General features: G+C 38.5%; 1 protein-coding gene across 1 annotated transcript; it reads left to right on the top strand.

Annotated features, from left to right (window-relative positions):
* Positions 1–1,391: 1,391 nt before the first annotated feature.
* rtkn2 (rhotekin 2) lies at positions 1,392–9,865 on the top strand. The gene is made up of 12 exons (XM_084735882.1): positions 1,392–1,590; positions 3,415–3,614; positions 4,155–4,213; positions 4,435–4,488; positions 4,588–4,705; positions 5,009–5,209; positions 5,867–5,961; positions 6,495–6,601; positions 6,705–6,836; positions 7,722–7,890; positions 8,175–8,282; positions 8,630–9,865. The coding sequence occupies exons 1-12, from the start codon at positions 1,456–1,458 to the stop codon at positions 9,313–9,315; spliced, it is 2,064 nt and encodes a 687-aa protein (XP_084592008.1). The 5' UTR covers positions 1,392–1,455; the 3' UTR covers positions 9,316–9,865.
* Positions 9,866–12,568: the final 2,703 nt, after the last annotated feature.

Raw genomic sequence — 12,568 nt, 5'->3', positions numbered from 1 at the left:
AGGCAACAAAAATATATGTGTTAATGTGGCTTTCAACTAAAATGATCAGGTTGATGGGACTACAATAATAATATGTAGTTGCAATGGTACTTCATAATTTTGGAATAAATTGTACAGGTGAAAAAAAGATCCTACAGAAATATAAAGCAGGGTGCAAAGAAAATGCCCTATAGGTAGCAACGTCGCTGACATCATTGTGCACCGACTGACTCAGAGGATTACATATGCCTGTCGTGTCATTTCCTTTGAATTTCAAAAATCTACCTTTTAATTTTGAACTCAGATATTGCAATTTCCGGAATTTTCAGGTTGTCTCTGGCGAACTTGACACACTTCATCCTCAGCAGCGCCTGCGTCTACACTTCCAGCCATGGATGCTTCCAACTCGACCAGAAGCCCATGGCACCCAGAACCGGGTGGGCGGGTTTCCTGGACTCACTGGTTACGTTTCAGAGTCTTTAGTTGCTGAACCATCAGCTGGGCTGCGCAGCTGGAAATGCTGTATTTGATGCTGAAAACGAAGGCAGTGCCTGCTGTATGATGCGCAGCTCAAATGAACTTGTGTTCCCGGGAACCAAACAACCAAAGAAACGATAAAATGAGGATGTTGCAAAACAAAAACATTAACAGCATTACCATTGCGGTTTTCGTCAGATCAAATGGGCATCACTTTTAAAACGATATTCCAATTTAGAGATTAAAGGAAATATAGTATATCAGTAAATTAAGTTTCTTGGAAGTGATTGGATTATTGAAAGAAATTTATAATGCTACAAAAGTGAGAGTTGAACATCTTTTATGCTGCTGATTGTAATTTTGAAAACATATATTTTAATATTATTAGCACTATTTTACAAAATTAATAACATGCAGCATTGGCTATATAGTGTATATTTTATATATTATTATTATTATTTATTTTTTCAAAAAATTCAAATCGAAATTCGACGCACTCTCGTAATTTGTCTGGCACGGTGACGCAATGACGCTCCCTCCCCTTCGGCGTGAAGCACTCGATTTGATTCTTTGGCAGTCCCGGTTAGCATGGCGGAGCGCTTGTTTCTTAAGTATTTTCAAACTGTACATCCGACCCTGTACATTTTAGTATCATTTTGTAGTTTGGGTACCGTAGGCTACTTTACCACAGTTGCTTTTAATCGGCTTTTGCCCTTTTTCTATCTGTTTTAAGGTCGGTTGCGTTTGTACTGAAAATTAAAGTCATTTCATCATATTTCTTCGTCTGTATTACATGTTCAACTTCCATAAAAAGTTCAATAATTTGCATTAATGATGTATTGATCTTTTGAATGGAATTACTTATGTACTTTAGACAACAATGCCAGTATTGCGGCAGACGACGTAACACAAATCAAACCGCCCTGTCCGTTGGAGAGGCGTTGGAAGTTGGCTCAGGAATGCGCTGCTCGTGTTGTTGCCAGCGAATTGACGGACAACATGGACGACCCGCGGGACGTTCAAACTTCCAAGCGAAACGGGAGCTCCAGGCCGTTGTTATCGGCCGGTTCCGCGGTGGCTATGGAGATTAAACGGAAGAAAATACGACAGAGTGCATTATTCCTGCAGACAGAGGTATGAGCAAAGAAATACAGATGTCCGTCAACACTGAATGATGATAATTCAGTTAACGCTGGGGGGTTGGGTCCAAAGTGCAACAGTACAAATCTTAACGTAAACAAGCTAACGTTAAAATGCTTTTCTCTTTAGTTTTAACGCTAGCATACAACCTCAAATAAATGCTAACTGGTTGAATTTAGGTCTTGGTTTTCTAACGTCTGTCTCAAACATTAACACACTTGGCTTTCACCTCCCTGGAACAAAGCTTGCTCGTTGGTCCAGTTATTCAATACGGGAGTGGCCCCTTTTCATGTCATTCAGTTCGCTGAAACCAGAGTCGCTGAGCCGATGCGTTGATGAATGTTGCTACGCATGTGCAGAAATAATGTTCTTCTCTTTGCTCTAACACCGCACACTAATCTCATTTCAGAACAAAAGCATGAAACGATGCCCAAGTCTTCTGAATGACACTCTGCAGATAGTAGAGGACATGAATTTGTTGTATATACGACAGATTTCTAAGAAGTTGCAGGTGCATATTTTTAGTTTGTCATATGGAGAATGATGATGTTTGCATCCCTAAAAGAACTGTGCATGTACCTCTGAATTTTACTTTACTTTTCTAACCCACTAAGACCAAAATCCTGTATCAAACAGAGGATACATTAAGTGTAGTGTAATATATTTTCAGACCAAATCAGACATCATCATGCTCCATTTAGTACAGAACTATGTTAGTTAGAACCACCCTTCTTTGCAGTATGTCATCCATACATTTCCATATTGTGTCTTCACCATCCAAATTGTATGTACGCTCTACATAAAGTCATGTACTCACCATTATTTTCATCCCATCTAGAATATACAATATGTTGGTCATTATTTCACATCATTTCACCTCACACTCTGACACAAAAAGTTGCTTTTAAGTGAAAAGAAGTTGATTTCTGCAGGGCTGCAGCTAATTATTTCATTAATGATTAATCATTTAGTCTTTAAAATGTCAAAAAAAATTGTCATAATTTCCCAAAGCTCAACCCACTGTCTTCAGATTACTTCTTTTTTCCACCCACCAGTCTTAAACCCAAAGACTCCTCATTTGCTGTCATAAATGCGGAAGAAAAGCAGCAAACCCTAACTTTAAGAAGCTAGAACCAGCAAATGTTTACCATTTTTTATTCGAAAAGTGACTGAAATGATTTATCAATTATCAAAATTGTTAGCAATTAATTTTCAATCGACTAATTGTTGCAGCTCAAGCCTTTACAAGTCTATCTATTATCAATGTATCATTGTTTTTAATCATTAATGGTGGTGGTGCCTTGTTTTGGTAGCACTAGAAGATCACATTTTCAGAGAGCCTTGTAATATTCAGTTGTCTTATGTCTGTGATTTGCAATGAAATATGAAAGCTTTAGTTCTGTCCTTTGCCAGAGAGACAGTGCTTTTTATTCTGTGCTGCAAATCAATCCTCCGTCTTTGCCAAAAAACATTAGAGGCACACAAGGATAAGTACACTGCACAGGAAGAGGTCATCTTAGTGCTCTTGTTTGTGCATATGAAAATTTCTGTCCATTAGTTGTTGATATCACCAAAGTACTATAATACCTTTAACACTGGAAGGGATTTTTTTTCTTGCCAAAAACAATATTCAAAAGTGGCTTCAGTCTAGATCCACTTAAGCAAAATCAACATGCTTGCACTCATCATTGTCTCCGGTCTCATTATAGTATGTTGACAGACTAACACAATTCAAAACATCATTGCAAGCTGCTGATCTGTGTTTTGACATGGATTCGATGGTCATAATTTTCTCCCCTATATGTTCTGTCCCAAAAGAACACAAACATACAAGAAAAGCTTGACTTTGAGATGCGAATGCGGGAGGGTGCCTACAAGCTGCTTCTTGCCTGCAGTAAGAGAGAACAGATTCTTAACGCCTCCAAGAACCTGCTGACCTGCAATGCCAGGATCAAGGCTTATCTGACACAGCTGCAGAAGAAGAAAGAGGAACAGGACATGATGGGAGCAGTCAGGAGGTAAGGAATTGGGAGCTCACTGTGATCTCAGGTACAAAAGTTATCTTGTAGAAGTTTGCAGAGGTGCCACACCTGGCATTTAGTTTCAGCGCACATTATCACAGTATATAGTCATAGATCAAATTGTAATGTAAGTCTGGACTTTAGTGAAGAGATTAAGCCAGTAGAAAAAAATAAACAAATGACTTAAGATGGAACTAAGATGGTTTTAAACAGGGCTTCATGATATGGCAACAAAAAGTTACGTGATGATCAAAATGATGGTAATGATGTGACATTTGTTGGGGTCTGTACTTAACGTTTTGATAAAATGTGTGACAAAACAGCTTTATAATGACATACTGTAGGGGCTGCAGTGTTCCCCAGACATGTTTTTTGTTTCTGCGATTTGAATTTCACACTTGTCCATACTGCTGTTTTAATAATATTTGGATTATTTGTGTAGCACTAGCATTGCATTCGAAGTGCTGTTTTCTTGCAATGAAGCTGACGTGTTGATTAACATTGTGAGCAAATGTTATATTAAAATTTATATTTCAGATTTTCAGATCCTGTTTCAGATGACCGTGTGCCCTGTAATGGGACAGTTGCATTGTCTGGTAAGATTCCTTCTCCTTTGTCAAGTATCGTTCAGCACTGTCAGTGCAGAATAAGGCTGACACCCACTTAAAATATACAGCAGAAAAAAATAAGTCAAATTAATATTTTATAAGATATATTATCTTTATATATTTTCACAAAATGTATATAGAGCATGTTTGAAATGGCCTTGTAAGATTGTTGCTTTGTTAATGAACTTCCCTCCTCTCTGCTGATGTAGGGCTGCGCATTCCTTTGATTTGGAAGGATTCAGACCACTTTAACAACAGAGGGAGTAAGTTTGTCCTTCATTTTAGCCCTTTGTTTAGCTTTGCCTCATGTTATTTTGTGGATTCTCGTACTAACACATATTCTTACATTCTTTGTTTATTAGGCTCTCGTCGAGTGGCGGTGTTCTGTCTGATGCAGATTGGCTCAGAAGTTTTTGACACACAGATGGTGGTGGTAGACAGATCAGTCACTGACATCTGCTTTGAGGGAGTCACTATCTTGTAAGTCTTTATTGTACATGTCCAATATGCAGTGTAATACACTTAAAACAATAGCATTTTCTTTTGGGAAGGCCCTTTTGGTGCAGATGTACAGTGGTGCAAAAATATTGTGGAGTTATATGAAGAACATATTGTTGGAAATATGTTTATTAGTTAAATATGAGTAGCAGAATATGTATTTGAATTTCAAGACACATTATTGTTAGGGATTGTACTGGTGACAGTTGCTTTGCAATAAATATATTATTTATTTATCTTTGGCTTTCTTTTCTTAGTTGTAAATATTTATGCCTTCTCTGACAGTAAAGAAGCAGTTCCTCAGTTTGAGCTGAAGGTGGAGCTGTGGAGCTGTGCCCTGGAGGAAGAGCTCACTTTGGTAAACACACCAAAGAAACTGGCCAAGAAACTCCGCAATTCCTTTGGAAAGACAGCTGGGAAGAAGCTCTGCCCTCTGCTGGACTCTCCAGACCCCGACACCTTTCTGCAGTACAACCCCATACCCCTGTATGTATTGTGTTATCCCATAAAACCCTTTACAGACTCTTGGCTCTCTATTTAAGGCTTTTGCAGTTGGGAACTAACTAGATTATTGCTTGTTACTGGAACAAAGGGTGTAGCTGCAGGCTTACAAGGCGGTTTGTAAACACATCACACTGATTGAATATTGAAATAAAGGTTAAACCAGTATTTGGGGTTATGCATACTGACATGTTTAGCCTTTGGACATTCATAGATTTTTTTGTGCCAATAAACTTAACTATTTTATTGAAAAGAGTGCATGCTTTAAATGTTCTAGCCTGTATTTTATTTAGTGTCAGAGAGGAAAAGCATACTTTGCAGCTTTTAGAGAATCTAGTGAAACCCTCAAGTGAACATCTGTAAGTGATACACACCACCTGTTCAGTGGGAGGAGAAACATTTGGATCATTAAGGCCTTTGAACAAGGACATAATTTACAAAAAGGAAAATCCTGTGCACATGTTGGGGTTAAAGGGTTACAGTCTTTGTATATTGATGTGTTATTGTTTATTTTCAGGGTTAGAGTTGAGTATAAATGTTTTACGGTTAAGCCTGGGAAGCCAAGGAATAAAATAAGTCATTGCAGTATACTTGAAACAATGCTAACCTGTGTGTCTGTGTGTGCACATCTACCTGTACCAGTGGAGCCAAGTACAGCCTGCTGGCATACACTACACTGTGTCTGCCTGAGGCTGAAGGCAGCTTTCAGTCTCACTCCCTCATCGTCCTCCAAGACGGTAAGAAGCAAAGGCACAGAAATTTAATATCTGGGAATATAAAGGGGATTATGCTTTTTATCTCCTCATTTGATTCAGTACTGTGGTAATGATACAATATTTTGACAAAAAGAAAGCTAAAATGAAACAAAATAACCTATGATTGAAGTTTGGCTTTTCTTCCTTAACATGAGTGATTAAATGGATAAGAAAGTGGGTGCTCAGGCAGGTTTTTGTTACCCATCTCTAATTTCAGGGGTAAAGGTTTGATATGTGTTGGTGATGTTCAGATCCAGTTTTTAACTCTATAAGGTCCTATGTATCGTTGACTAATCTGTTTAGTGAAATGCTCATATAGCAAAAAGCTATGTAATAGTCACAAGCTCCCATGTGTGTTTGATGTGTAACACTGCACATTTATAACTGAATGTTGGTTTAATCATGTGGTTTTACCTTTTTCCTCAAGACTGGAATGATTCTTAATGAGTTCCTTCATCTTTATACAAATCATACAGTAGTTTATTAAGATAATCATATGTGCTTAATCCTCACAGCTGAGTGGTCATCTTGGCTGCCGCTTTATGGCAACCTCTGCTGCCGGTTGGTGGCCCAGCCTGCCTGCATGACACAGGACATGATGACTGGCTACCTGAGCCAGAAGGTGCGTTGACTGCTGATATCGCTGGCATCAGCTCCATAGCTGGTTTCTGGGTTAAACAATTAAGTTCCTTTTGGGTTTTTTTTGTCATTCTGGTGATTTTCAGCAAAGTGTGGAGGGGATGTACCGCTGCTGCAGTCTTTACTGTGTGCTGAGCGCTGGCTTTTTGTCCTGTTACTTCACCCCAGAAGAAATTGATGCCAAAGTGCAGCCCACTCTCAACATACCCATCAGCAAGGTAAGAGAGAATCCAGATGAAGAATCCAGTAGAATTTAGCCATATCCACATGCTAGCTAGCTCAGTGGTGCTAAAATTACATCTCAGCCAAGGAGGATACCATTAATGTTTAAATCCTGCACTGCTATGAACAAGAACCTCTCACCCATGAGTATGTGCACACTTTCTTCTGTACAATGAACAGCTTGATAGTTTGATAAACAAAAAAATCTACTTCCATTGTCGAAGTGAAGCCAGAAATCTTTACAACCAATATTTCCAAAACTTGGCTTCTCATATCAAATCAGTTTAGATGGATAAATAGCACTGCAGTTAGGAAGAAAAATATGTATTTTTGATTTTGGTGTGAATTGTCCTTGAAACATTACACATTCTCATTTGCATTTCATGCTCCATTGTTCTGTTGAGCTTGTTTTTAAAAAATGACAGGCACGTTATGACAGGAAATACACACAGTTTTGGAAGAAATTACTCTCATTCACTTATTAATGTGTAAATGTGCTTATTAGATCAATAAATGTTGCACAGAGTTGATGGTTTTGTTGTTACCCTTGTCACTTTTATTACTATTACTACATTGATATCTGTTTTAATGACACAGTCTGGTTACTGGAATTTGGAATTAAATGTAAATATCACATTCATTATTATCGATTTACTCTTAAGTCATAGTTTTCCCTATTTGCAGAATAAACAAAAATACAAAATGTCACATTACTCACTGAGGTCCTGCCTGCATCTTTTGTATTTTGCTGCTGAATTATTTTTTTCTGCAATATCAGCAATGTACTTTTTAGTGCAATACCTCACATATAGCTCTCATTTGTTTTAGTGTGGAATTCATTTTCAGCTTGTGATAAGAAGTTATTTATAACATTTCTGCAGGACACCCGGATCCGTGTGATGGAGAAAGAGTCAGCAGGTCAGAAATCCAGGTGTTTGTCCATTATCAACCCTTCACCAGAGGGATCTCAGACCATCACCTTTACCACAGAAACAAGGGATGAGCTGGAGGACTGGCTGGATGCCCTCCATCAGCACCTCTATGATCAGAGTGAGTGTGTTTACTGTGTAAACATACAGCAGAAGGGTGTATATGAATAGAAAAATTGTTTGTTACACATTGTACATGTGTGTACAGAGCGTGAATATGCTTCTATGTTTTTTAAAAAAGGTCTTCTGTGTGTTTAAGAATATATAAAGACAAGGTGGAGCGTTTGCACATCAGTCTGTTTGGGCAAGAAAAATGGCTGCACATGTATTTAGCTAAACTCGGAAAGAACAGATAGTACAACCTTTTTATCTGTGTCTCTCATGCCTCTCCTTGTTTACAACCAGGCCAGTGGCTGCACTGCTGCAACCAGCTAATGAAGATCGAGGTCGCGTCACCACGGAAACCATCACTCTTCCTCACCAAGCAGGCTGACTCTGTTTACAATGACCTCAGTGAGTAGAGTAATTGGGACGAGTGGCTGAAGTGAGTTAGACGGAGGGTGATAATTCGCTGAGTGTTTGATGTTGACTGCTTTATAGGATTTGTATTTGTATACAGATATTTATAGACAAAACAAATAGAACACCTCAATGAAATAAGTATATTCTATTAACCACACATAATAGTTTTAATTTCAGTGGTGATGCATGTAAATTAAACCCTTTACATGCAAATCAGAATTTTGGAATGTGTGTTGTTTGTGAAATGTTATTATATTGTCCCTGCATTTCAGTAATACATCAAACATCAATTTAACATTTGCCTCGATTTGACTTTGTTCATTTTGTTCGACTTGCAGGTATAAATTCACCTGGCAAGTTTGAGAGCATCACAGACATGATCCACAACAAGATAGAGGAGACAGATGGCTGCTTTCTTATTGGTCATGAAGAGGAGAGGGAAGCGGCTAATTGGTCCTCTCTGTTTGATGGCTCCCATTCAATGGTAGTGCAGAAGAGTATTCTGTCCCAAAGCACCCCTTGTTCAAGCCCCAACACCAGCTCTACACCCATTGGCAACAAGAAGCGCCGTGCCCCGCCCCCTCCCTCCGACAGAGAGCCTTATGCTCCTCCCACCCATCCTCCTGCCAGACCTCCCCTCCCCGCTCTTCTTCATCATCATCCTCCTCCTCCCTTATCCCAGGAGAAGGAGAACTCCGGTACTTTCGCTTCACGTCCGGCCGCGAGGTCTAAAACTGGCAGACCGTCTTTGGATGCCAAGTTCTCTGCCATCATACAGCAGCTCCAGCGGAACAATGCCGGAGGAGCCGGAGGCCTTAGCCGGAAAAACGCTCCACTGGGTGTCCTTGACATACAGCCACAAAGTCAGCCTCCTCCTCCTCTCCAGGAGTTGGAGTACCAGAGCACCGAAGCCACAGGTGAACATGGCTTCATCAGACCAAGTTACGGTCCTGGTCCAGTTCCTGCACCGAGGAGCAAAGTGAGGAAGTCTTTCAGAGAGAGAATGAACCTTAAAGTCTTGTGATCATATCTAGATATAACCAGCTAACCCTAGTGTACCACTAATACAAATAACCATAGCAACAGTTATAACTTCAACTGAGCTGGGTAACATTGATAAAATCAGACAATATATTTGAATGTACCTCACTAGTGATAATGTGATAACTGGACTTTTTTGTTAGTTTGTTCCTTAGTTAGATGAGAAAAGGAAAATATCAATACCACTCTCATATCTGTCTGCTAGATATGAAGCTTTTCAAAGGTAGCAAAATTCACCTTTTAACACCTCTGAAGCTCACTAATACCCCTTTGGTGACAAGTATTTACTGTCTTCTGATAAATTCTTCACATTAAAAGTTATTTTGTTATCTACAATGATTTATTATGAAACAGCAAAATCAGGAATATTGGATTTTCATCAGCAGTAACTTAGTACAACTCCTATCAGCTGAAAGCAAACAGACAGTAAAATCAAGCAGATACATCAAAGTACAAACAGGGATGCAGGGATACAAACCAGGGATTCAAGTAGAAGCTACAAAAGCACTAAGAGCTCAGCACATGTGAAAATGCCCCTCAGCTGTCTTGCACAGACATGAGTTGGCTTTCCAAAAAACAGAAAGGCAAACTGATAGACCTTCAGTGGGAAAAGGGTCAATCACCTGTTTTAGTGTGTTTAGTTGTGTTTACAAAAAAAAAAAAACTACATATATGTGCTAATTTTGGTACAAAAACTGACACCTAATATCTCATGTCAAGACTCCAAGAAGTCACTGCTTCTAGCCAGGAAATACACTGGCAACCCCCACCCCTCATTTTACTTTTCATGCTTCGGTTTTTGTACGGATTAAGTAGTGTTAAATTGTGAGCTTTAGAGGTCATGGTAGGCAGAATTTGTTACCTTTAAACAGAGCCAGGCTAGCTGTTTACCTCCAGTTTTAGTCTTTCTAAGCTATGCTTATCATATCCCTACTTCGGCTTCATATTGAGCTCATAGAAAAGAGATAAGAGAGTGGCATTGATCTTATTGTATTTCACAAAAATGTCAAACCTAACCTAAAGGATGGGTGTGTGGTGTGGCCTCTTTAAAAAAAGATCCTCACAATGTCCATCATGACAACTTAAATCCCAGTCGACACCTCATATCACAATATCAATATTGTATTGATACATCTCCGGCTCCTTTATAAACTTTTTCATGTGCAGCTGACCCACAGATGAAATTGAAAGCTGCATGTTGGCTTGAGCACTGCCATCATCAATCCCACTAAAATGGAAAGGCTTATTTCTCAGCTCTGCCACTGGAACATGGACTGAAGAAAGAGCCTTTGCAAAAGCACTCAAATTGGAATTGATCCATTGGCCGACTGTGGACGAGTCATTCCTTTTGGAACTATTGACTTATTCCACTTACTGTGACAATTTTATGACCACTATAGCAGATTTTAAGGGAACAGGATTTTAGGAGCAATTGCAAGCACTAATGTGACTTCTCCATTTCCCAGAGGTCTTAATAATGGAGTGACCTTGGTTTTCAGTGGCTACACAGTATGTCCAACATAATTTAACACTGCAGCCCATAAATGCTATGAGCATAATTGAATGAATGAGTCTTTTGAGGGGCTAAAATAATGAATGCCCTTGTGTTTGTGTTTTGAACATATCCAATACTGCCAGCCACTAAATATTTCAACCACTTAACAATCACATGTTGAAGAATGGTTTTCGTAATTATACAGTGTGTCCAAAACATTAGGTTTAGCTCCGTTTTCTGAAATTGCCTGGCCAGATAAAGCAGTCTGGTGAAAGCTACAATCCCATTTTTTTTTTTTATCTCACCCTCACTAAATTCTGTTTAATCAAGAGGGGGGAGATGTAGATTTGGAAGGAGGCGGATTACAGGAGGATTTCATTTAAGCCTTGAAAGAACCGAGAATGGTTTGTACAAAAGGGGCTGCTGCTCAATATGAGCAGCATGTTCTAAATGTTTTTGATGCACTGTGTGTATAACCAATACATTAGTCACTTTGATGTTGTACTGTACTGTATATGCCTGGAAAAATAAGGGAGGGTTCTGGTGTCAAACCTCATCGCATTAGTTTTTACTGATGCTCATGTGGTTACACCTTGGGCTGCATAGTTATGATTAAAATCATCACAATAATCATATTGTACTTCCTCTATCCCACGCCATTTTCAGTAAGACTAACCATGTCAAAAGAGAGAACATTACATAACATGTCCGTATTACTGACAGCTATTGTGAAAGCTAAGGTTTCTCCGTAGTATTTCAGATTTACTGTGTAGCCCTGGTGACAGCAGTTTTATGCAACCAGTATAGTAAAATGTTTCCCCTGTGGATATAAAGCTCGTGGGAGAGCATGTGATCTAAATGTAACTAACTTCTTTATGACTAAACAAGGACTGAACCCTTTCATTTTGATCAGAGCCAAACTAATGAGCCAAATTTATATTCCTTTACAGTGTTTTAAAAATATTTGTCTTTTATATTTGTCCTTTTGTATTTTAATTACAGGACTGCAATTATATGTATGTTTTTTTTTATTAAAATGTTCTGTAATTCCTTTTATAGAATAATATTGTCGTCATCTCACTTGACTTTGTTTACATGCAGAAAATATTCTGTTTTTTGCCCTTATTCCAAAAAAAGATAATATTCCTACTAAACTGTTTAAATCCCTCTAATATTCCCATCTACATGCATTCATGCAACCTCCAATTATGGAAAAGTGTAATGGCTGGAACCACTTGAGCCATTTTGCTTCTTTGCACCAAAATAATGTTTTCTCAAAGGTTCTGTATGATTACCGTCTCCCCCTTTCATTAGTTCAACCACCTTCTTAAAAGTTCTGTGTTTTGATATTTTTGCATATCCAAAAACCTGTTGATAATATTTAAAAGGAGGTGGTTTTCCTCTCACAACCAGAAATGTTGCCTTTTCTTTTGTGCATCCATCTCTAGCTCAACTTTGCAAACTGCGGTTAAAAAGCCCAAGTGGATATTCTGTTCCTTCTTAATCGTAAAATGCAAGAATACATTAACTGTATCAAATTTGGAATACTGTCATATTCTGAATCATTGTGCATATAAACATAGTCAATGTACTTACAGCATATGAATTATTTAGACTTTAAGTGGCACTGTGTTTATGTACTTGTAAGTAGGAATGCATTAATCTTGTCCTAGTGCAGAATGATTTGTGCATAGTGCAATGTAAAAAAAATTTCTGTTTCTCAAAAAGTGCAATTTTCTCC

Source organism: Lutjanus erythropterus, chromosome 14 (assembly GCF_056507025.1).
Source record: "Lutjanus erythropterus isolate fLutEry1 chromosome 14, fLutEry1.hap2, whole genome shotgun sequence".
NCBI lineage: Eukaryota > Metazoa > Chordata > Actinopteri > Lutjaniformes > Lutjanidae > Lutjanus > Lutjanus erythropterus.
This window is presented reverse-complemented; position numbering and strand designations above follow the sequence as displayed.